General features: G+C 42.0%; 1 protein-coding gene across 1 annotated transcript in view; it reads right to left on the reverse strand.

Annotated features, from left to right (window-relative positions):
- Dnah9 (dynein axonemal heavy chain 9) overlaps positions 1 to 26611 on the reverse strand; it is a 328265-nt gene that overhangs the window by 89496 nt on the left and 212158 nt on the right. The window contains 1 exon segment of the mRNA XM_051167603.1: positions 20181 to 20441. Within this exon segment, the coding sequence (XP_051023560.1) occupies positions 20181 to 20441 (261 nt within the window).

Consider the following 26611-nt stretch of genomic DNA (forward strand, 5'->3'; position numbering starts at 1 on the left):
ATAAAACTGACATTTAGGAAGCCAAACAAAAACCTCAGAAATAAACATCACCAACAGAGTACAAGACATGGAAGAGAGAATTTCAGTCATTGAAGACAAGATAGAATAAATAAATAAGTCAGTCAAAGGAAATGTTAACTCTTTAAAAAAATTCTAGGCATAAAACAGGAAATCTGGGACACTATGAGAAGACAAACTATATGAATAATAGAGGTCAAGAAGGATAAAAGCCTTGGTCAAAGGCATAGAAAATATTTTCAAGAAAATCATAGAAGAAATATTACCCAACTTAAAGAAGGAGATGCCTATCAGGGTACAAGAAGCACACAGAACACCAAAGAGATAGAGCCAGGAAAGGAACTCCTCAGGACATACAGTAATATAAACACTAAATATACAAAATAAAGAAAGAATATAAAATCGGCAATGGGAAAATCAAGTAATATATAAAGGCAGACCTACTAGGCCAAAACCTGACTTTCCAGTGGAGCCTTTGAAAGCCAGAAGGGCCCAGACAGATATTTCTTAAAGCTATGAAAGATCACAGATGCCATCCCAAGCTACTATACTCAGAAAAACTATCAATCATAATGGATAGAGAAGGAAAAACAGTCAACAATAAAACAAAATTTAAGTAGTATATATGTACAAATTCAGTTCTACAGAAAGCATAAGAAAGTAAGTTTCAGTCTGAAGAGGTTAACCATAATCAAGAAAACACAAGGAATAACAATGCCAGAAGAGTACATCAAAATAAGGGGGAAAACCTACGTCTTAATATCGAAATAACAGGAATAAATTAACTGCTCCTTGATAGCTATCAGTATCAAGGGTCTCAGTTCCCCAGTGAAAAGACACAGACTAACAGACTGGATTAGGAAACAGAATCTGTCTTTCTGCTTCATTCAAGAAAAAACATTTTACCACCAAGGATAGATAAATCGTCAGGGTAAAAGGCTAGAAAAAGATATTCCAAGCAAATGGACCTAAGAAGCAAGCCAGTGTTGCCATTTTACATCTGACAAAATAGAACTCTAACCAAAAATAATCAGAAGAGATAGCAAAGGACATTACACAAAGGAAATATCTACCAAGAGAGTATTTCAATTCTAAACATTCACACAGCAAACAGTAGGTCACACAAGTTCATAAAAGACACACTGCTATAGCTATATAAAAAAAATCACATTATTGACCCTTACGTGGCGATAGTGGATGACTTTGATACCCCACTCTTGCCAATAGGCAGATCACCCAGACAAAAGCTAAACAGAAAAATGCTGGCATTTATACAATGTCACAAATCAAATTGACCTCACAGACATTTATAGAACATTTCACCCAAACACAAAAGAATATACCTTCTCAGCAGCTCACAGAACTTTCTCCAAAATTGACTTTACCCTTGGACACAAAATAAGTCTCAACAGATATAAGAAAATTGAAATAACCCCTGCATCTTATCTGACAGCCATGCACCAAAGCTGGATATCATCAACAACAGAACGTATACAAACTCACAGAAAGTGAACAAGTTACTACTGAATGGAAAAAATGGGTCAGGACAGAAATCAAGCAGGAAATTAAAATAATTTTAGAACTGATAATGAGAAATTCTTAGGAGCTGACTTAATACTATGTCTCATTAGCAGAGTAATAGGTAGTAGGAATAGAAGTAGGTTCTCCCCTTGGTCCCATGACCTGTGCACTCCCTTGGTCCTAATCACTGTGTCAGGTATGGGTTCCATCTGTGGAGTGGGCTCTACAGTCAACCAGGAAGTGGTTGGTTACTCCCATGCCATTGGTACCACTGTTGCATCAATGAGCACATCTTTCCATCAGGTTATTCCTTTAGCTCACAGAATTCACATCTGAGCAAGACCGATATTTATTTTCCCCCACCCCAATAGTACATAATGTCTCCTAGCATATTGAAGCTAGCTAGAAGAGATGAAATTGCCAGGTCAATAACAACTTGACTTCCATATTCTATGACTTAATTATGTGATGTCTTCAATACCAGTGTTTTACCATTAAGTTCTGGAGGGTAACCAAGAGCGATAGCAATAGCCTGTAATGTCTTGGGGGAGAGGTCTATGGGATCTCGCTGTCCTGGAACTTCAATAGAGATAACCTATTACTGACAACTGCTCAAAGTGTTGAGAGTAACTGGTCATGGAGTTCTCAGTCCAAAATGGAACATCTGTATCACACCTGCTTCCCAAGGCTCAGGGATCATTCTTAGAGAAGAGGCAGATTAGACAAGCCAAAAAAAAATTAGACGAGCCAGAGGTGGTGATGACTACGAAGAGTGTATTTGACAGACACTAAAGGCCAGTTGCACACATGATGGCATGTAAAAGACATGTACAAGCTAAAATAGGCAAAATCCCACTATGGAGAGAGATAGGGGACTTGCCACACAAGTACCATTCCTAGCTTAAGAGCTACTGGTAACTGATAGCTTCCAGGAGAGGGAGAGTTATTATCCTTTAAGGATGTGGCTCCTGGTAGATCTAATGCATTCAAGTTGATGGGCACACACTATGAGCATATAAACACCAGTTAAAAAAAAGATGAATACAAAGTTGGGCAGATACAGAATGCAGGGTGGATCTGGGAGGAGATGGCAGAGAGCATGAAAATGTTGACAATACAATGAATAGAATTCTTGCAGAATCACTAAGAAACTTTTGTTTTGTTTTGTTTTTTATAAAAGTAACTGGGTCTCAGCCAATCACAGCAGCTGAAGTTCAACCAACCATAGGCACCGGATGCTAATAAAAGCATAGTTTTTCTTTATTCTTGGTTCAATGGGAAGCAGTTGGAAGGTTAAGCCAGGGAACGAAGCGATAAGATTTATGTTTTGAAAACTTGATACAGGGTGGGAAAACTTGTAGCAGGGGGTGATGGATATGGAAGTCAGGCTACCAAAGTTGTCTCAGGAGAAGAGGATGGGTTGATTTAGGGTTTTGGCTGAGTGGGTGAATGTAAGTTAGGAATCTGGAGGGAGCTGTAACTCTCAGCTGAGGGCAAGCTGGGGGTGAGGCAATGCATGTCTTCATCTTCATGGCTGTTGTTCTTCCAGTGACTTCCTGGGCTCATGTGGGCCAAGGTCACAGAAAGCTGGAGGACACACACACACACACACACACACACACACACACACACACACACATATGGTATGTACATTTTCTCTTACATACTGCAAGTTTCTTGCTGAATTTTTGTGTCGTCAGATTTAGTACTATTTTTCTCAATGGCATTGTACTTCATTTCTATTCAAAGAAACCTTTCACAAATCTAAAAACCAAGCTGGGAACTTATGCAAATTTTGTTTCTCTTAAACTTTTCATTTCTTTCTTATGCATCGGTATTTTATAAGGCAATGTGGTCGCGCTCTTTCACTAAAGGAGGACAGACAAAGAAATGACTGCGAACAGCACTCATAGTTTCACTAATAAAGACATGTATAACCTGCTGTATCTATCCTTGCAGCTTTTTTAAAAAAAATCTGTCTTTCTGTTAGTCTGGTACCCCCCTTCTGTAACTTTACATTTCTGTGTCTATATAATATGCTTATATAGACACAGACTTAGACATATATGTTAACTATTATATTTTCAAACATTTTTACTACAAATATCAAACTTCTTGTGTCACTGTTTTATAAATCACAGTTTAAAATGAACAATATACTGTCTCTCTCACGTGGATATATCATAATTTAGTTTCATGTTGTTGAACATTCAGGTTATAAAACTGACTGAAAAATATGGACTTCTAATGGCATTAGAGACAAGCTAAAAACATAATTGGACTTCAATTAGATTTGTCTTTAACTTATGAAGAAACTGGAGGACTGGTGACAGGAAGAGTAGTCGTCACAGCTCCATCTATGTGTTTATCTGCACCATTTCTGAATCCTTCAAAAATGAGGTACAGCTTTCCTCACAGTTTCAACAAATGCCCTCACACTTATTTCCACGTTATGTTTTGGTTGTTATTTTAAAATTGTTTTCAACTGGCTACCGCTGATATCAGAAAAGTTATTAAATCTTAAAATATATTTTGTTATAAGACCCCATCACTTCCCTTTTATTTGTTTTTTTTTTTTTACTATATTTCTATAGCTTATTATGAAAAAATAACACATTTCTTCTATCCCATAATATGCATTCAGTTAATATTTTTATTTAATATTGCCTCTTTGGTAATAGTAACAAAGGGGGTTGTTTTGTGCTTTTCTGGTGTTAGTGGGAATGCGTCTCATACCCTGTTGGTAGGGTTCTTTGCCTTTCGATTGGGTTGGTTGCCTTCTGTTAGCAATATATTCAGATTCCTTGGCATTCCTGCTTTGCTAAGTAATAATTGTTGAATTTTATTAAGTATCACTGTTACTGTTTAATTATATACTGTTGTGCCCTCTCCCAGTCCCTGCAAAGGCTCATGATTTGAAGGCTTGGGCCTGAGATTGTGGTTTTTGTTTTTGTTTTTAATTTTTTAAATTTTTTAAATTAATTTATTCTTGTTACATCTCAATGTTTATCCCATCCCTTGTATGCTCCCATTCTTCCCTCCCCCCCCCCATTTTCCCATTATTCCCCTCCCCTATGACTGTTCCTGAGGGGGATTACCTCCCCCTGTATATGCTCATAGGGTATCAAGTCTCTTCTTGGCAACCTGCTGTCCTTCCTCTGAGTGCCACCAGGTCTCCCCCTCCAGGGGACATTTTTAATTGACGCTGTAGAATCTTAGAAGGTGAGGTCAAGATAGAGATAATAGACCCCTGGAGGCGGGTCTGTGTAGGCCCCTGGGGGTGGGTCTGTGTAGGCCCCTGGGGGTGGGTCTGTGTAGGCCCCTGGGGGTGGGTCTGTGTAGGCCCCTGGGGGTGGGTCTGTGTAGGCCCCTGGGGGCGGGTCTGTGTAGGCCCCTAAGGGCGGGTCTGTGTAGGCCCCTGGGGGTGGGTCTGTGTAGGCCCCTGGGGGTGGGTCTGTGTAGGCCCCTGGGGGTGGGTCCCTGGGGTAAAACTGTCCCTGGCCCTTTCATGTCTTATTCTCTGCTTCTGGTTGGCAGTGAAACACGTAGCTCCTCTGCCTCGTTCTGCTGATGTGATCTGTCTGTGTACCAGGGGCCCAGAGACTGGAGCTTCTGAAACATGAATCAAACGCCCCACCCTTACGCTGCTGTTTCTGTCAAGTATGTTGTCACGGCAACAGTGAAGTAGAAAAGACTGTCATTTTGCTGTTTCTTGAAGCAGCTTCCCAGCTTTTCTTCTTAGCTATATGCCCGGGTATGGTTATATGAATAGCTTATTGCATTGGACCAGTTGGCATATTGGTGTTTGATTCGATTCATGTGATTAGCATCTTATACAGGCTTCATATGACTGCTCATAAATTACCCAGAGTTTCCATTTTACTTATGTCTGCCACCTTTGGGATTAATCTTATCCCATAATAAGGGCCCTGAGAAGTCCAATAGGAAAGGAGTTTGACAAGTTCTGTTAAGCTGGAATTCTAAAAGCTATTTGAACATAAAATATGTTTTTTATTGCTTATTAACAAGCTAAAAGCTAAATAATGTGCTGGAGAAGATTGAAACATACAGATCTACTAAGAGACAAGAAAAGAAAAGAAAATCGCCATGGTGTATCTTATTTAAAGCACTAAGTATATATAGAAAATGTATTGTTAGCAGCGAGAGAAAAATTGCAAGCCACTTATAAGGGAAACCCCATCTGAATAACAGCTGAATTCTCAATGGGAACTTTGAAAGCTAGAAGAGCCTGGATCTGTGTGTTCCAATCCTAAAAGACTATGATAGCCAACCTAAAATAGTATTCCCAACAAAAGTATTTGCCACAATTGAAAGAGAAGAGAAAGTTTTCCACTGCATAAGCACCCTAAGAAATTATATCCATTTTCAGGCACAGTGGCACACACCTGTAATCCCAGCACTCAGGAGACAGAGGCAGAGGCAGGTGGATCTCTATGAGTTTGAGGCCAGCCTGGTCTACAACAGCCTGGTCTAGGACAGCCAGGGTTACACAGGAAAACCCTATCTCAAAACAACAACAACAACAACAACAAAAACAAAAATTATGCCCAGTAAATCAAACCTAAAGAAGAAGCAACATTTCAGGGTGAAAGAGAGGAAAGGGCATCACAGAGAGACTGTGAAAATAAATGCAAAGCCGCAATTACTAAAACCCAAAATAGCACTGAAAACACACAAACCGCCACCAAATCTCAACACTTGAGTACAATTAACATATACATTTCTATAAGAATTTTAAATATCAATGACACCAGCTCTCTAATCAAAAGATACAAACCAACGAAATGTATCAAGAAAAAGAAAAGTCATCTACCTGCTACCTATGAGAAACACATGTTAGTTTTAAAGAGAGGCACCACCTTAGAATAAAAGGGATGAACAAAAGTATTCATCAACTGGGACCAGGAAGCAACCATCGCTATTCTAATATTTGACAAAATAGACCTCAAACTAAAACTAATCAGAAGAGACAAAGAAGGACACATAATTCTAACCAAGGGAACAGTGAGCTAAGAAGACATGGCTATCCTAAATATATATGCACCAAATTCTCGGGTGCTCAACTTTATAAAAAAATCAAAATCTACTTCTAGATTTAAAGATATAAATTTCCATTATGGATTAACACCAATCCGTTAATTTTAGGTGACTTTAATACCCTATTTTCTACAATAAACACATCATCTGTATAAAACAAAACCAGAAATATTAGAATCAATTGACACTGTACATCAAATGGACTTAACAGACACCTACAGAATATTTTACCCCAACACCAAGGAATACACATGCTATCCAGCAGCACATGGAAGCTTTTCTGAAATAGAACGCATCCTGGGACAGACAGACAGGCAGGCAGGCACGCACACACACACACACACACACACACACACACACACACACACACACACACACACACACACACACACTCTCTCTCTCTCTAACAAATTTAGAAAGACTGACATCCCTTCCTGTATCCTATCTGACATAGTACAATAAAACTTAAAATTGACTGCAAAAACCCCTTAGTAAATAATGAAACTCATGGAGATTAAACAATTCATTACTGAATGATAAGTGTATTAAAGAAGAAACCAGGAAAAAAAAAAAAAAAAAAAAAACCTTTCTGGAACTAAATGAAAATTAAAATGCAACACAAAGCCTCTGGGACACATGGAAAGTGGTCCCACAAGAGAAATTCATAGCTCTAAGTGTCCACATTAAAATAAAAAATCAGGAAGAACGAAGTATGTGCAAACAGAATACAAACATGTGATTTGTATCTTTTGGTCCATTTATATTGTTTATTATATTTATTAAGTTGTGTATGTTGAATTACTCCTGAATTTTCAGAGATAAAACCAACTTGCTCATGGTGTATAATATTTCTGGCAAATGTTTGTAGTCTGTGTTTCCATATACAAGGAATATACAGAGGGGGAGATGATGAAAACACCCCCATTCACAATAGCCTCAAAGAAATCTAACCAAGGAAGTGGAGAAACCCTTAAAATGAAATCTTTAAGCTCCTGAAGAAAGGGAGTAAGTCACTAGGAAATGGAAATACATGCTATGCTCATGGACTGGTAGAGTTAACATAATGAAATGATTATTCTACCAAAAGCTATTTACAGATTCAATGCAATCTCAATCAAAATACCTATCTCACTCTTCATAGAGATACGAAGAAGCATCCTAAAATTCAAATGAAACCACAAAAGACCCTCAGATAACCAAAACAGTCCTGAGCCAAAAGAACAATGCAGGAAGGATTCCAATTCAGTCTTAAAGATATATTACAGAGCCACAGTAGTTAAAACAATACGGCACCAGCACAAAAACAGACCCATAGATCAACAAAATTGAAGACCCACACATAACCTCAGCCCCTTAACATTTGACAAAGATGCCAAAAGCATGCTGGTTAAAAGAAAGCATCTTCAACCAAAGGTGCTGGGAAAACATTATGTCCATGTGAAGAAGAATGGAATTAGATTGAAAACAAAACAAAAACCAAACAAGCAAAAATCTAACTCCAAATGGATCAAAGACTTAAATTTAAAGCCTGAAACACAGACACTGTCAGAAGAAAATGCAGGCAGTATCCTACATGATACAAGCATAGGAAAAGTCTTTCCGAATAGAACTCCATTTGCCCAAGAATTAAGGCCGACAATTGACAAGTGAGACTTCAAGAAACTAAAATGCTTCTGCACAGATAAAGAAACAAATCAGCTGGGTAAAAGGGAAGCTCGCAGAATCAGAGAGAATCTTTGCCAGCTATACATCTGACAGAGGATTAATGTCCAGAATATATGAGGAACTAAAAAAAAACCTCAGTGTCAAAAAGGCCTATTTAAAGGTGTACCTGGGACCTAAACAGAGAGTTCTGAAAAGAAGGAAAAACACGTCTAAGAAATATCTCAATAAATGTTCATAGTCCTTAGTGATTAGGGAAATAACAATCAAAGCAACTTTGAGATTTCATCTTTCTCCATCCAGTCGGAATGACGAAGATCAACAAAACAACTGACAACAAATGCTGGAAGGCGTGCTGGGTAAGGAGAAGGTTCATTCATTATCGGTGGGATTGCAACCTGTGCAGCCACTATGGAGATCAGTGTGGAAAACTCTCAGAAAACTAAAACCAACTGTACCATATGACCCAGCGCACCACTCCATGACACATGCCCGAAGGACCCGACGTCTTACTCCGCATATGCTTACTTGTTCAGCCACATTCGTTGCTGCTGTATTTACGATAGACAGAAAATGGAAACAACCCAATGTACAACAGACAAATCTATAGTGAAATGCACATACACACCATGGAATACTATTCAGTTATAAAGAAAAGAGGAATCATGAACTTCACAGGTAAATGGATGGACCTAGAAAATCCTATTGAGTGAGGAAACTCACTCACATGTTCCTCTCTCACTGGAGTCTCCTAGCACAGACATCTTGGACAGACATCAGGCAGTATCTATCAAAGAGAGCATGCTGAGTTTCCTATGGCTTCTGTAACGGATTACTAGAACCCACTGATTTCAAAGCATCCAGATTCGTTGTTTTACAGTTCTGGAAGCACAGCATGGAAATGAAATGTAGAAAGGTTGGCTCCTTCTGAAGCTCAAGAACACATGCCACCTCTCACCAAGCTTCTCGCTGCTGTCCTTGCTCCCACGCACATGGCCCCGCGTTCCATCACTGGTCCCCACTCCTTGCTCCCACGCACATGGCTCCGCGTTCCATCACCGGTCCCCACTCCTTGCTCCCACGCACATGGCCCCGTGTTCCATCACCGGTCCCCACTCCTTGCTCCCAAGCACATGGCCCCGCGTTCCATCACCAGTCCCCACTCCTTGCTCCCACGCACATGGCCCCGCGTTCCATCACCAGTCCCCACTCCTTGCTCCCATGCACATGGCCCTGCGTTCCATCACCGTTCCCCACTCCTTGCTCCCATGCACATGGCCCCGCACTCCATCACCAGTCCCCACTCCTCTCACCATGCACCACTGCCGTCCACGTCTGTGAGGTCGTTATGAGCACACACAGGGTCCACCAGGACAAGACAGGAAAGTCTCCCATCCCAGGCCCAGCTCTCACTCATATCTCTAGAAGCAATCTTACCATATGCGGTAACATTTCACACGCCCCAGGAATCACAGTTTGGATATCTTTGGAAGGGACACCATTCAGTCTGTTACATTGTTTTCTAACAAAGAACTGTACTTGTTTGACCTAAATAACTTGAAGTTTGAAATATGATGCCTAACAACATTTTCATTAGGGGAGAAAACCCTACATGCTCAATGCTAGATTAACTAACAAAATAAAAAGCAAATCAAACATGGGAAACGCTAATGGATTAAATGAAGGTTCACGGCAGGTGCATTAATTCATCTTGTTGTGAAGGAGAACTTAAGATTCTGAGATACAGGAATGATCACAAACCATTTCTCTTTGCCTTATGTCACTCAGCATAAGTGAAATCCATGTTTAATCCAATTACCTGCTGGCAGACACAGGCTGTTTTCATCTCTCAGAAGGGAAATAACTTCATAAGGTATTTTTTTTCCCAGTTGTTTTATTCTGGGAGGAATCATACGCCCATAATGGCCACATCATATTTCAGGAACACTAATGTCAGAGTGTATGTGATCCCTTTTCCCTATAACCTACAAAGCTTGTGTTTTGTTCCTTTTTTCTGTATAGAAAATTTACTAAGAAATCAGGTTTTAGGTGTTCTTACCACATGCATTTACTGTGGTGGCGTGTTGGTTAGTTTTAAGTCAGTTAGACACAAACTAGAGTGATTTGGGAACAGGAACTCTCGATTGAGACAATACATCTATACGACAGGCCTGTAGGCAAGTCAGTAGTACATTTTCTTAAAGGTTGATGCGGGAGGGTCCAGCTTACTGTAGCTGGTGCTATCTCTGGTTCAGCAGTCCTGGGTGTCATAAGGAAGCAGCTGAGCGAGCAACCCAGTAAAAGCAGCCCTCCTCCCCATTCCTGCCTCTGGGTTCCTGTCTTGAGTTCCTGCCTTTACTCTTCTCAGCGACAGAGTGCTATCCTAGAGTTATAAGGTGCAGTATCTACCCTGTCCTCCAGCCCTACAAGTTGCTTTTGGTCATGATGTTTATCACAGCACAGCAATAGAGACCCTAACTAACACCGATTAATTGTCAGCCTGACAGAATCTGGCCTTACTTGGGAGGTGGGCGTCTGGGCATGCCTGTGCAGAATTACCTTATATTAATAGATATAGAAAGACATATGGCATGTGCAGAAAAGACCCTTCCCCAGGCAGGGGATTCTGGACTGTATTAGAGAAAACAAGCTTAGTAGTACGAAGCACCGATTCCCTGCTCACTGCCATCTTGACTATAAATGCCTTGTGGCCAGCCATCTCAGGCTCCTGTCATTGTGACTTCTGCTGTGATGGACTTGGAGCTAAAAGAAACCCCCTTTGCTTTTAAGTTGCTTGTGTCAGGGTTTCACATCACAGCAATAGGAGAAGATATTAAGACACATACTACAAGTATGTGAAATGATGGCTTTGTTAGTTTTCTTGAGTAATTATTTAACTGCGGACATTAAAACATGTTGCATATCTCAAATATATACAGTCAAAAGAAAAATTAAGGTAGTAGCATCTAATTACACACACATATACATATATATAATATATAACGGTTGGGCTGGAAGTTTCTATGTAGCCCAGGCCTAAGTTTTTAATCAATCCTCCTGCTTCTGCCCCCTAAGTACTTGGATTATAGATGTGCACGATACCTAGCCCAAATATAATATATTCTATGTGTGCAATTGCAGAAATGTCAATGCATAAAGAGTTGCTGGGATGGAGACCCTTGAATTGTTACAGGGGTCCTCCTGGGGGGAAACTGTTCCTGGAAGGGAAACGGGAAGGACTTTATATTTGACTCCGTGGGTTCTATCCCACTTGAATTATTCAGTGATAGAAGTGCCACTGCATATTTTGTGTATAATAAAAATAAATTCACTGTAAAAGTGCACGGAAAATAGAAATGCACAGGTAATTCTGTGGAAGGGACAAGGTCATGACATTAAAAGATAAAGCACTCCTAAGCTAAGGCTTGGAAAGTTACAGTGGATTTATTTCACCTTAGTAATAAAAGCAAAATAAAACTGCCATGATGAAGACAGAATATGCAGAGTCACTACCTAGCTCTGATTTACAGGTATTGTTTATGCACTGACTAAAGATTTATCCTTAACTTGAGAAGAATGGGCAAACAGGGAAATAGCTCTTAAGTGCTAGAGTCCTGGGAATGCCAAGGGGTTTGCGGACACTGTCCAGAAGCGCCCCATCCCCCAGTTCATGAGGTAGCATCTGCTCTAACTACAGATGGACCCTTTGGTCCATCTTACTCCATGCCCATACTTCTATACCTGCAGCTCACTCCCACCACGCCCCTCATGCATCCATATTTCTGCAAATGTCTTTCCTAAGTGGGATATCCCTTCCTACCACTGACACCGTCCTAATAATAATATACCTAATAGGCTTTCTTTCCTGTCTCCTACTTGGTCAGACAGTTAGCCCTGCCCTCTCTCATTCTCTCAAGACATTGAAAAGGTTTTGTTTCTGTTGTGTATTACGTACACATTGCTTATAAACCTTAATACTATTAGGAGGCTAAGGGGAAAAATGCAAGCCCGTATACACACTGACTGCTGCTCCCAGAGGCCATCACATGCACTTTTCTTCACTGTCACTTCCATAGGTCATGCCTCATGAACATAGAGCATTTTCATGCATCTATTTTTTAAACATTAAGTGATTTTGAGCATAGAATATGATTACTTAATTACCATTAATCACCTTTCCCTCTAAATGATTACATAAAAATTTCAGTTAATATTTATGTACATATAATTATTAATTGGATTATGTGTTTTTATGTATAATTCAATTTTCAGAAATTTATAGTTTTATTTGTTCATGCAATTTGAGAAAACGCCTGAAAGAACGAACATTCTACACAGGCTCATTCAGAGTTCTTGGCTGTGGCTGGAATAATGGGGGGAAAGAGAGAGATGTCAGCATGGGTCGAGGAGAATGCCAATGGGAGATATAAAATAGCTGTGATAGAAGAGGAATCACAGGGGAAATTTTACAGTGCCTTGCAGTCATGATGACCACTTTGGACTATATTCTAAACATGAAAGGAAATCAATGGAAGATCAAATTCCTGGTTCAAAAAGACCACTTATATAAAGGATCATAAGAGACTGCCCTGAACATTTGTATCCCCCATGTTGGATGAGGCAGGAGAAATTGCTCAGTTTGCACATAAAAAGACAGGTCATGAAGAAACAGAGTGTCTGTATAGACTGATAATGAGTGAGGATATTGAATCTGTTATAAAAATCATCTGTCAAATAAATGCCTAAGGCCAAGACCTGGTGGGTCCAGTGAAGAATTTCACTAAACCTTTAAGGATGACTCAATGACAACGCACTGTAAACTCTTCCAGAAAAACACCACTCAAAATCAAAGAGGAAGAAATACTTTTTGTAATGAAGCCAGAGGTACTCTGACACTGAAGACAGAAGGGACCTCACGAGAAAACCAGAGCCCAATAGCCCAAGATCTTTGATAAACAAAGATGAAACAGTCCTCCACAAGATGGCAGCGAGTTTCATCCAATGACACATTTAGAAGGACTGTTCCCCAATATCAAATGGGATTTATTGCTGGGATGCAAGGATGGTTCAATAATACTAACAGATTAAAATATACAGAGTCATTTTCTTAGATGTAGAAAAGCATTAACAATATCTTAACAATATTCAAATGTTTTGTGACAGAAACACTTAAGAAATCAGGTGTAAAAGGGATACACATCAGCATAACACAGTAAGAAGAAGCAACACACTTCATATAAACACACAACTAACATTATGTGCAATGATGGGAAACTGAAATTCTTTCTCCTAAGGTCTGGAAAATGAAAATGATGCCCAACTTTGCCTATTTATTCACATAGGAGTTCAAGTCCTTGTAGGAGAAATAAAATGAGAGAGAGAGAGAGAGAGAGAGAGAGAGAGAGAGAGAGAGAGAGAGAGAGAGAGAGAGAAGGCAAGCCAAGTAGAAAAGGACATATCAAACTGTTGTTTTTTGCTGACAACACAATACCATATGTAGAATGCAAACAATCCTCTAAGCAACTCTTGACACTAATACATGGGTCCAGTACAGTTGTAGGAGACAAAAAAACAAAACAAAACCCCAAAACAAAACCCAACAAAAACAAAACAAAACTCAGTGCACAAAAGCCAGAAGTATTTCTCTACATCAACAAGGACTGTTCCAAAAAGGAAACTAGAGAATAATCCTGTCTTAGTTACTGTTTTATTGTTGTGAAGAAGAGCATAACCAAGGCAACTTACAGAAGAAAGCACTTGGTTGAGACTTGCTTACAGTCTAGAGGGCTAGTCCATTATCTTTGTGGTGGGGAGTATGGCAGCAGGCAGGCATGATATTGGAAAAGGAGCTGAGAGTTACATTCTGATGTACAGGCAGCAGTCACACACACACACACACACACACACACACACACACACACACACACACACACACACACACACCCCTGCCTGGTGTGAGCTTTTGAAACCTCAAAGTCCACCTCCAGTAACACACCTTTTCCAACAAGGCCACACCTTCTCATCCTTTCTAAACAGTTCCACTAAATCCCATTTATAATAGGCTCAGACCACTTAGGAATAAATTTAACCAAGAAGGTAAGAGAGCAGAAAACTGGAAACTATAAAACAATCATGGAGAGTGAAGGCACAGATCAGTGAAAAGATATGATCATGGATTAGAAAAACTTACTATTGTTAAAGTGTCTAATACTCAAAGTGATCTGCATATTTAGTATAATCCCTTTCAAAACTCAAATGCCATTTTCACTGAGAAAATCTGAACCTAAAGTACATATGCATTCACAAACAAAACAGAATTACAAAACCCCAGAGAATAAAACTGGAGGTATTAGATTTCCTGAGTTCAAAACACACTACAAAGTAATATGGATATTAATTAAAATCACATGATATTGGCATAAAAATACACAAATTGACCAATGGAACTAAACAACTAGAATTGAAATTATTAGTCAACTGACCAACTATGGTCAGTTGATTCATGATAAATATATTAAGAACATACATCTCATTCAATAAATTGTATGAGAAAACTGGGTCTTCAAGTGCAAAGGCTTGAAGAACACTCATGCCACATATAAACATATAATGCATTATAGATTCAAGTCTTAGACCTGAAATTGTAAAACCACTAGAAATTAAACTAGTGAAAAACTATACAACACTGTTTTGGACAATGATCTTTAGGTTTGATCCCTAAATCACAAAATCACAAGCAAAAAGCAAAAAAAAAAAAAAAAAAAAAAAGGACACAGATTATATAAAAATTTAAAAAAAGTCTTCATATAAAATAAAAGAATAAAGGAAAAAATCCACAGACTGGTAGAAAACGTCTGCAACCCATGCACTTGATTTGGAGCAGACAACTAAAATCCATGAAGAAGTCAAACTCCCCCAGAGACAGATTTAATTCAAGAAAAGGATGCAAATAGATAGTCTTACGTGAAGACATGTGAATGGTTCAGTATGCACTAGGGAAACCCAAGTTAAAATGCACATCAGCCAGGCCTCTTAGAGAGGGACTATTATCACAGGATTTGATGATGAGTCCTCTAGAAAGGACAAGTTAAAGGGAACTCTTGTATACTCCTGACGGGAACGCAGATTAATACAGACGTTATGGGAAACAACACAGAGACATCGCAGGGAGACCCCAACAGAATCACTGACTGCAGTGATCCCATTTGTGGGTATTTACCCAAATGCTCCAAAATCAGTGCATCAGAGCAGCGCCTGCCCCTCCATGTTCAACGCTGTTCACAGTAGCCACAGGAGGAAAAACTCAAGGCCCATCAGCAGATGACATGGGTAATATGAAAATCTATCACTTGTGAGAAAACAAGTGGAATTGGAAAATATTCTGTTACACAAGATAAACCCAACAAAGAAGGGCAAGCATCACATGATATTATTTATGTGCAGAATCTAAAACTATATATAAATACATAAGAAGAAAATGTAGTGGTGGCTGCCACACTACATGAGTTGGGATGGCAGGTATTGGAGAGCTACATTGTGGTAAATATAGTTAATAGTTAAGGGTTATATGATCTTATAGCATTAAGGGAATAAACTTCAAATCTTATCAGCACAAAGTTGCTAAATATTGAGGTGAGCAATATGATAGCTAGCTTAATTCAATCATTCCACATATATAAACCCCATAATCACACCACACACACACACACACACACACACACACACACCACACCACACCACACCACACACCACACACACACACACACCACACACACACCACACACACACACCACACCACACACACACCACACCACACACACACCACACACACCACACACACAAACACACCACCACACACACACCACACACACACACACACACACACCAACACCACCACACACACACCACACAACACCACACACACACCACACACACACCACACACCACCACACATACCACACACACAACACCACCCACACACACCACAACACCACACACACACACACCACACACCACCACACACACACCACAAACCAACACCACACACACACACAACACACACCACACACACACCACACACACACCACACCACACCACACACACCACACACACACAACACACACCACACACACACACACACACACACAAACAACACACAACCACACCCCCCACACACACACCACACACACACACACACTACACCACACCCACACCACACACACACACCACCACACACCACACACACACACACAACACACACCACACACCACACCACACAACACACACACCACACCCACACCAAACCACACACCCACACACCACACCACACCACACACACACACACACACCCACACACACACACACACACCACACACCACACACACTCACCACACCACACCCACATACCACACACACACATACACACCCACACCAACACACACACAACACACACACACACACCACAACCACAAACACACCCACACCACATCACACCACACACACAACACACACACACCCCACACCACACACCGACACACCCACACACCACACCACACCACACATACCACACACACACCTACACACGCACACCGACACACACAACATCCACACACACAACACATACACAACACACAACACCGACACACTACACACACCAACACAACACACCACATCAACCACACACACACACCACACACCAACCACACAACACCACACCACATAGCCACACACAACACCACACATTACCACAACACAACACACCACACCACACACACACCACACCACACCACACAGCCACACACACCACACACCACACCACACCACACCCACACACACACACCACACACACATACACACCACACACACACCACACATACCACACACACACATACACAGCACACCACACACACCACACAAATACCAAAACACATACACACACACATACACCTTTATAATTTTTCATTGTACTAAATTTTAGATAAGATCTCATATTACTTTATACAACTTTTACATAGGTGTTCACATCACCATAATATCGACTAGCTTCCATCAAGCAGATGCAGAAGAGATTATGGAAGCACTTGTATCCTGGATATATTTTAAACATAGGATTGGTCAAATTTTCTAATAGATTCACATATCTATTTATGTATAAGAAAGAGTCCACCAATCCCCATCTTCTCTCCTCTACGTCACAGGCAAAGGAAATAGAAGGAAAAAGAAACTGTGCCATCCCACACAGCTGGGTAGGGGAGAAGACCTCTCATGGTGGCTGTAACAGGCCATGATTAAAGACACATTTCACCTCTTTTGTCATAGACGGATCCAATATGACTTTCTGTATTTGATTCTACCACTTCTTCAGTTACTGATTTATACTCTGTTTTTATTTCCATCTTCCCATCTATCAACCAAACAGCCAACCGGAGAGTTTGCGAGTGTTCACTTCATTCTGGTTTTATGAAAATCCAAGTGATTTTCCTGACTATAACAATACTGACAGCAGCTGGGCAGTGGTGGCACACACCTTTTACCCCAGAACTTGGGAGGCAGAAGCAGGTGGATCTCTGTGTGTACGAGGCCAGCCTGGTCCACAGAGCAAGTTCTAGGACAGCCAGAGCTGTTACACAGAGAAACCCTGTCTTGAAAACAAAACAAAACAAAACCAATATTGACAGCAAGAAAGTTTTTCTTAGTGACTATAGTTTGCATACATTATCTCATCTAGTCATTATAACAACAGGGGATGTTTATGTCCTCCCTGCTTCCTCTTAGCAAATGAGGAGGCTGAGACTCAGCCAAGACAGATGACTCCCAAAGCAGCACAGTAGACATTGCTACATTTGCTTCAGACCATCTTAGGAAACGTAAATCTCTGTGTCAAAAGAGCTTAAGAAAAATGTTGCTTTCCTTAGTAAGAAATTACCAGTGAACAAGTCATGTGTATACAAATAAGTATTTCTGTTTTGGTAATCTAGAAACCAGGAAAGAAGGCAGGGAGGAAAAGAGGGAGGGAGAGAGGGAGGGAGGTAAGATAAAAAATTAAATAGAGATCCACAAAGTGAGGCTAGGACAGCCAAGGCTACACAGAGAAACCCTGTCCCAAAAAACAAACAAGACAAAACAAAACCAAAACACACACACACACACACACACACACACACACACACACACACACACACACACACAAAATAGAGATCCAGAGAGGGAGATTAAAAGCTTTGTTTTGAAATCTGTGTAGGGCTTATGTGGCATGTAGTGACGTGTGGAGTCCTGTGGTGGTGAGGCCATCTGACTGCTGGCTGCAGACTGGCAAGGGCAATGTGATGGGAAAAGCCTGACACAGCAAGACCAAAGCATATGAGCCCAGAGACTGTATCTGTGCACAAAAGACATGTGTACAGGCTCAAGCCACACAAAATCGCAGCACTGAGAAGGGGAAGTGGACGCAGTGTCCCACCAGTAACCAGGAAACTATACGTAATTGATACCTGCTGGAAAAGGGAAAATCGGTTCCCTACAATGGAGTGACACAGGGCATATCAACCTCATTTCCAGGCAGGCCCCTTGCCCAGGAGCAAGTGGCCAACAGAAAAAGGACTGTCTGTTCTCTCTCTCTCTCTCTCTCTCTCTCTCTCTCTCTCTCTCTCTCTCTCTCTCTCTCTCTCTCTGTGTGTGTGTGTGTGTGTGTGTGTGTGTTTGTGTACTTTCTCTTTTCTTTTCCTTTTTGTCTTATTGGGTTGTTTGTCTATTTTGAGAGAGGAAAGAACATGAAGTTGGGTGGTTGGGGATGTACAGAGAATCAGAGAGGTGTTGGGGGAGGAGAAAGAATATAATTAAAATATATTGAACAAAAAAAATTAAGTAAGGAGCAAGTAAAATAAAAAAGATGAAAAAAATCCAACTTATTTGGAGACAACACAGAGGAGACACTGGTGTCTCCAGTAGGGGCGAATCCATGGAGCTTGCAGGGCAGACTTGCTCTAAGATGCCCATTCATAGAGCAAAATGAATTCCCAGACCCCAGAAAGATCAGGAGGAAGCAATGTGTCGGGTGAGGTCCCGAAGCCTAGTGCAGCATCGCCCAGGAACCTCTGTGGCCACAGCAATGGAAAGGTCAGCTCCCCGCTCTTCTGCGGTGCCTCCTCATAGCAAACCCTACCGCTCAGCCCTTTCTTTCCATGGTTATTAAATAACACATAGGTATTAAATGAGAAAGTTATTTGTGAAAAACGAGAAAGGAGAACCGGAAAGCTGTGTACACCTCTCACCCACGCAGTAAATTTAAAGAGATTTGAAAAGTACATGTCAAAGTCAGACTTTCCCGCCAAATATGTGTGAGTTTCACTTTGTACAATTATCCTGTTGCCACTTGAACGCTCATTAATTTTGGTTTTGTGGGCTTTTTCCCCCTGTAGTTTGGAACTAGCACCTTATTTTAGGCCCAGAGTTTAAACGCTTACCTTAAGGAAGTACCTACCAATCTGTGTGGCCTGCAGTAACTGGTGGGGGAAACAACCTGGACTCTTAACAGACATGCCTCTGAGACTGAGTTCTAAAGATACAGACTCTGGGTCCCAGCTCTCAGAATTTGTGACCCTGGGGCATGTGAAGCTCCTCCGAGGCTTTCCTCCTCTGTGAAGTAGGGAAGCGGGACTGACTGACCTTTCATTTTCTTTTGGGTTGTTTCTAAGGTTCACAAATTTGGGGATTTCGTTGGTAGAGTTCTAGGGCTCTACCATGCAGCCAGTTTAAACTGATGTTTACATAATGAATAAGCTGCAGCTATGGCTGCTAAGGGCCCATTCTCAGCGCCCCACCCCCGGAGGTGCCCCACCCCCGGAGGTGCCCTGAGTCATTTATGAGAACCAGGTGTTGCGCCTCCGCAGAGAAAGGTAGGCGAGCTTGCCTGAATGGCCTACCTTGTTGAGAGTGTTGAGGGCCGCCTGGGCTGCCGCGAGCGCTGGCTCTGCTTTAGCCAGGTCTTCCTCACATTCTTTCTGCCTCTGCTGCACCTCCAGCATGATCAGGGCGACCTTCCGCTCCTCCTCGTCCGCCATGGCTTTCTCCCTGCTTACCTTGGTGGTCTCCATACCCACCACCTGAATCAACTTGTCTGCATTCTCGTTCTTCTGCCTCAGCTCCACTTCCTGGGTGGCAAGCTTGGCTTTCAGATCATCCACCTGCATCAGAGAGCACAGGGTCCATCAGGAGCAGGCCACGGGGCTCGCGGCTACGTGGACCCAATTCTGCAGGACAGACCCGAGAGGCCACTCACACACGGAGCTGCAAAGCTGCATTCCCAAGTGTAACCAAACTCCTGTGCTGGGAAAAAGGAAAGGCATGCAGTGTGGTGGACTATCGTGAAATCCACACGTCTAGAATCTTCTCCTCGATGCCCAAATGATGCGGGATGCTTCTCACTCAGTGAGTGCTTAAGTCCGCTAAAACTCCATGGGCCGGCATCCATGTTTGCTGCTTGTACAGTTCACAATAACCAGGAAATGAAACTAGCCTAAGCATCCATCAACGGCTGAACTGTGTGAGAGAAGGAAAGTGGGAAATAAAGAGTAATGAAATTGATATGAGAGCAGAAAATAGGAAAATGTAAACTAACTAGGGATGGGGAGTGCCCCGGCTTGTTTCTCTGCCTCTGTGAGAAAATATTGACTGATAGCAACTTGAGGGAGGAAAGGGTTTTTCTTACACAAAATTGTCCTTTAGAAGGAAGCTGGAGGCAGGAGCTTGAGGCAGGAACTCAGACAGAGACTGCAGAGGGCATCGCTCACCGACTTGCTCTTTATGGCTCATGCTCAGCTATTTTTTTCTTACACCACTCAGAACCACCTCATAAGGTTGGCACCACCCACAGTGGGCTGGGCCCTCCTCCACCAATTAGCAATCAAGAAAATGCTCCACAGACATGCCCACAATTCCTCAGGTGAGGCCCCCTCTTCCCAGATGTCTCTAGTGTGGGTTAAGTTTACAAAAAGAGAGTAGCACAATGGGAGTGGGGGAGGGTAATGAACGAGAAAAAAGTATAATAACACACATGAAGAGGCCGTGATGAAACTCCATGTAAATATAAAAATATTATTAATAATGAAAAATTTAATGCGCCTAACATCATACTTCACCTGTGATGGGTCCTTGGCAAGGATCAGTAGTTACTTAGTTAAAATTGTGTGTTGTCAAATGTGGTAAAGATTTACATAAGGGATGGTCGACTCTGCAGCCTGAGAGAGGAAGTGTGTGGACAGACAGTGCCCAGGGTGGCTTTTATACGAACAAGTACAAGCCTGACCTATGACCTCTGGCAACTCACCAGGAATCCAACCCCTTACCTTCAAGAACGGTGAGAGAAGAGAGAGATAACAAACCACCACGTGCCTTCCCTCTGCTTCTAAAACAAATTTAAAGGGAGCCCATGTGAAACTGCCTAATGACGCCTCAGGAAGCCAGCTGGCTTCAATTCAGATGTAGGCAGTCTGGCTGACACCTTGCAGCCAAAATCCAGAAAGACACAGTAACTCCCATAGCAGTATAGCAGTTGCCCTCAATGGCCGGAACCTGATTAATAATAGAGTAACATTGTTTTTTTTTTTTTTTTTTTTTTTTTTGTCACTTCCAATGTAGGACCACAGAAAGCCCTAAGCCATCCCATAGACTGCTCCTTTCTAGGGAAGCCTGCTTCCACCTCCTCAGGTAAACTGGAGAGTCAGGGCCCTCTCTTTCTATCCTACAAAGCTTCCCTATGCCTCCCCCTGGGTCTTGGCTCAAGACAGGCACAGCTGTGATGCCAGACTCCCTTGCTGTTAATAGACTCTAATTTGGTGGCTTTGGATAGCCTCTGCTTGGTTAGTCTTTACTAATTTCTACAATCCTTAACTACAAATAGATGACTATGTAAAGATTAGACAGCCAGTGTAGCAATGGTCCTAGCCAGCTGGATTCCCCACAATGCCTTTGATGTCAAATGCCACTGGGAGGCATAATGAAGCCTCAAGAGTGGATTAGAGAGGGTCTGGTTTTCTGTGTCTCTTCAGATCAGCAGAGTGATGGTTTGAGACTGTGCTTCCTGGGCCAGCATCAGCATCAGCACCAGCATCACCCAGGAGCAAATTGGCTGTGCAAAGACCCAGGTCCTACTCCAGCCCCACTAAGTCAGAAACTCTGAGGTGAGGCCTTGCAGCCCCTGTCGATTCTGCTAGCCTGGGTTTTAAACTAGCTGGTCCTAGTATAATGGCGTTTTCAAGTGCAAAGGGAAGACAGACCTATTTATTCTGAAAAGCAAAGAAGCCATTTGTATTTGCAGTATGGCTCATAAACCTTACGTTGCAGGCTGACCTCTTGCCTCTCATTTTCTTGCAGTCTATTGCCTGCAACAATCACAGATTACTTCGGAGCTCCTGGAACACGTCAAACAGATTCGAGGGCTTTATGATGCAAAATGCATAAATCGAAAATAAAACTGGGGCTTAGAAGCCGCTGATAATTCCCCTTTCATGGCAGATCAAAAGAAAGAAAAGGAAAGGGGGCAAAAAAGAGAATATTCTTTAATTTTGTGTATTCATGGAAGCCAGAGCCTGTTTTAACCTCAAATGGAGGCTGCTCCTTGGAACGTGTCTTAGATTCACAAGTTGGAAGGTTAATCTGCTTCCATCTCCCGGTGTTCAGCTGCAGAGTCTACTTCTGCAAGGACAAAGACGCAATTGTAAATCAAAATGATTGAGCCGCATAATCACCCCAGTCAGCAAACACACCACTAACTTTTTGTTTCTTTTTAAATCTTGGGAGATTTGAGAAAATTGAAGTGTTTTTATTTTTTCTTCTTCTTCTTTTTTCTTTGTGATTATTTTGTTTTGCTGATTGTAGATATGGCAGTGACCTCAAGCCCAAGGTAAATAATCCTCTTCACCATGAATAGGAGTTTAATAGCTCTTAAGTTGTGATGTGGAGTGACAGCAGGGTCCTGCCAGCCCAAACGAGGCCACTCCCCAGTAACCAACCACAGAGAGCTTGGGTTCATTTTAGGATTCTTCAACAGCAGCGGATCGGAGAAGGCTAGTTTAAAGTGTTTTTGTTCTCCTGCTCGAACATCCAAGCCACACTCCGCATTTTTCCTTACTTAATGCCACCAAAACAGAACATTAAGAAGATCTCAGGGACACAGAGAAGCCTCTTTCCCACAGTACTGCTGGCTCCATGAATCAGAACCATGTTCCATTCTCAGGGAAATGCCTGTTGGAAGGGTGAAGACATTGGGCTGTGGGCAGACTTTGGATCTGTAAGGACCAAGCACATGGTGCCAAAAGGAGAGGTCAAAGTTCTCTTGGCTTCCTCCCCAGAACTCCAGAACCCCAGAAATGATGCCGGGGGAGGAGCTAAGGAGTGGCATATTTCCTGGAGAAAAGGACATGCATCTTCTCAGAGTTGCCCATGGGGTGTGTGTGTGTGTGTGTGTGTGTGTGTGTGTGTGTGTGTGTGTGTGTGTGTGTGTGCTTTAACTGCTGAAAATCACTCCAGCACCAATGCTAAGTTTAAACTTTTTATTCTGCTGCTGTAAGAAAACATTCGAGACCGGATAAGTTGTTAGAGTAAGGAGGTTTATGACTTTGCGTAGGATTCTGCACGGTGTTAATGTCTTGGTGGAGACCTCCTGGCTGCATCACAGTGTGATAGAGAAGTGGAAAGCAAGCTGGAGGTGTGTAGAAGAGGAGAAATGCATACAGAAGCTTTTATCAGCTGTGTGGCTCGTAATCCCAAGCTCTTGGGATGCTGAGGCAGGACCATGACTTTGAGGTCAGCCTGGGCTAGGATTCAAAGTGAAAACCTGTCTCAAAAAAGAGAATCACAGCGCAAATCCTCAACCAACCAACCAACCAACCAACCAAAAACAAGCAACCTACACTACCAAGTACTAAATCCCTGGAAACTGTCAACCCCTCCATGGCTGGCACCCCATAATATAATTATCTTCTGTTGGGTTCCACCCCTTCAATGTTCCTTAACACCACCAGAACTGGCACTGAGCTCCCAACATACATGTTCTTGGGTGACATCCCCTGAATACCCAGGCTCTAGCACTCAGAGGGGGAGAAATTGTGCTAAAATTTGAGATTAAGAGCACTTGAGTCTTAACAGAAAAAGATGGATCAGAAAGAAGTTAAGTTCAGTAGCACAATAATAAAGCTACATGTCTGACCAGATCTCAGCACAAAAACATACATTTGAAGCTGAAAATGTTGGATTATTGTACAATTTTCTAAAAGATTTATTTATTTTCAGTTACATGAATATGTGTGTGTCCATCTATGGATGCATGCACTCATGGATGCAGGTGCCTGTAGAGGCCAGAAGAGGGCGTTGGATCTCCTGGAGCTGGAGCTACAGGCAGCTGGGAGTGATGCACATTACAGGAGCTAACCTTGAGTCCTCTGTAGGAGCAATATGCACTCCTAACTATAGAGCCACCCCCTAACTGCTATTGCACAATTTTCATTATTACCACAATCTTGAGTGATTCTCATATAACAAGTATTAACAAATTCATTTGCATCTTGTCTGAGCCAGAGCTGTAACATTCCTTTAGCATAATCACACTGATAGGGATCACCGAAAACTGCCATACTCAGGTGGTAGGATTCCGTTAACTGCGTAATTCAAGTTATTAGCCTTATGTCATGACTATGATGATATAATTTAGACATTCCCTACCAAAACCTCAACCAAACTGATGAGAGATAAATTGCTTACACCAGAGTTAGGAAACGAGATGCCACTTTTGCTAGAAGAATAATCCCCTGTAGCCACTGATACGTGTTTACAGAATGCTCACCACACTCACCCAAAGTCAGGCTGAACCCCTACCACAAGACTGGTGATGATGTGGGAACTGCTTATTCGTCTATTCACCCATCATATACTCACATGCCCATTTACTCACATATTTCACAGAACACCCACTATGTACTGGTCTTTGAGATGAAAGATAAATGAATCTTGTTCTTTTCTATCAAGGGCTGACAATAATGCATGCAGGAGAAGAACTGTAATTCAAAGAAGGAACTACAGTTCAGAGTATGCATAGCTCCCTCAGCTTAGAAAGTGCTTTGGGAGGGACAGCAAACCCACTCAGGATCAGTTGACACGGGGCAAGTGGAGGGTGAAAACACAAGGATGAGAACCAGCCGTGCAGTTGTGCTGAACAGAGTGGAGGGCAAGAGCATAGGGTAGAGCAATATGCAAGGGCCAGAACATAGTCAGGAACACTGCATTAAACACTGTTCATTTGTTAATTTATTCATGCAACATCTATTAAATTAGTGTCATTCTGCCCAGTCAGTCTTGAGGCTCTTGGGATACAGTGTACAAACAGAGAAGAGTTCCTGTCCTTGCAGAGCTTGCAGCCAACCAATAGCAACACCATTGATTATGTAACAAATAAGCAACTTATAAATTATATCAGATAAAAGCTCACCATCGAGAATTAGCAGGGTGGAACAATAGGGAGAGGGCAAGAGTAGGGGGGAGTGGAAACTTCTACTGTAGTCATCAAAGCAGGACTCACTGGGAAGGTGATATGAAACAAAGAGATGTTTCATAGAGATTCTAGAAAGATGTGCAGGCATAGGGGACAATGATACCAAGTCCTAGTGCATCTGAGAGGAGGGTACGGAGACACCCTGGCTGTAGATGGATGTTGCAGGGATGGGTTAGTAAGAAACAAAGCCTGGGAGCTGGAGGGCAGGGCTAGAGAGCATCTGTGGATGCCACTAGGAAGAAGAGAAGGGGACCATAAGGTCTTGAACAGAGAAGACATGGCTTGATTTGTGTTTGAAACCAATGACCCTGGCTGCTCATTTGGTGGCAGAGAGGGACTAAAGCAGAAGCAGATGTGTGAGTTTTGATGGTGTTTATGGCTGTCCACATCAAGATGTCAGGAGCTCAGACTGAGCCGGTGCTGGCGCTGGGAATGTTATGGGGGATGGGAATATACTGTGAAGCCTGAGATAACAGGGGCACCCTGATGGCTTGGATGTGCATGTGAAAGGACCGAGGAGTGAGCAGAGTCAGGGCTGTCTCCAGGATTTGGGCTGAGATGGACGATGTGGGGTAACAGGTAAAGTGTACATGGCATGGAGACACTAAAAATTCACTCTATCAAAACCAATCAGGTAGGAAGCATTTAAACAAAGCTGATAAGTTGATGAGGAAGCTGAGTGGGCAGATTTCAAGACAGGAAACACACAGAACCTGTGGGTTCTTGGGTGCGGGAAGTTTCTGGTGTGGGTAATAGAGGCAGCTGGAGGTGGCGCTCACAGAAGTAGAGAACACAGGAGGAGAGAGCAGA

Source organism: Acomys russatus, chromosome 25, assembly GCF_903995435.1.
Source record: "Acomys russatus chromosome 25, mAcoRus1.1, whole genome shotgun sequence".
Lineage (NCBI taxonomy): Eukaryota > Metazoa > Chordata > Mammalia > Rodentia > Muridae > Acomys > Acomys russatus.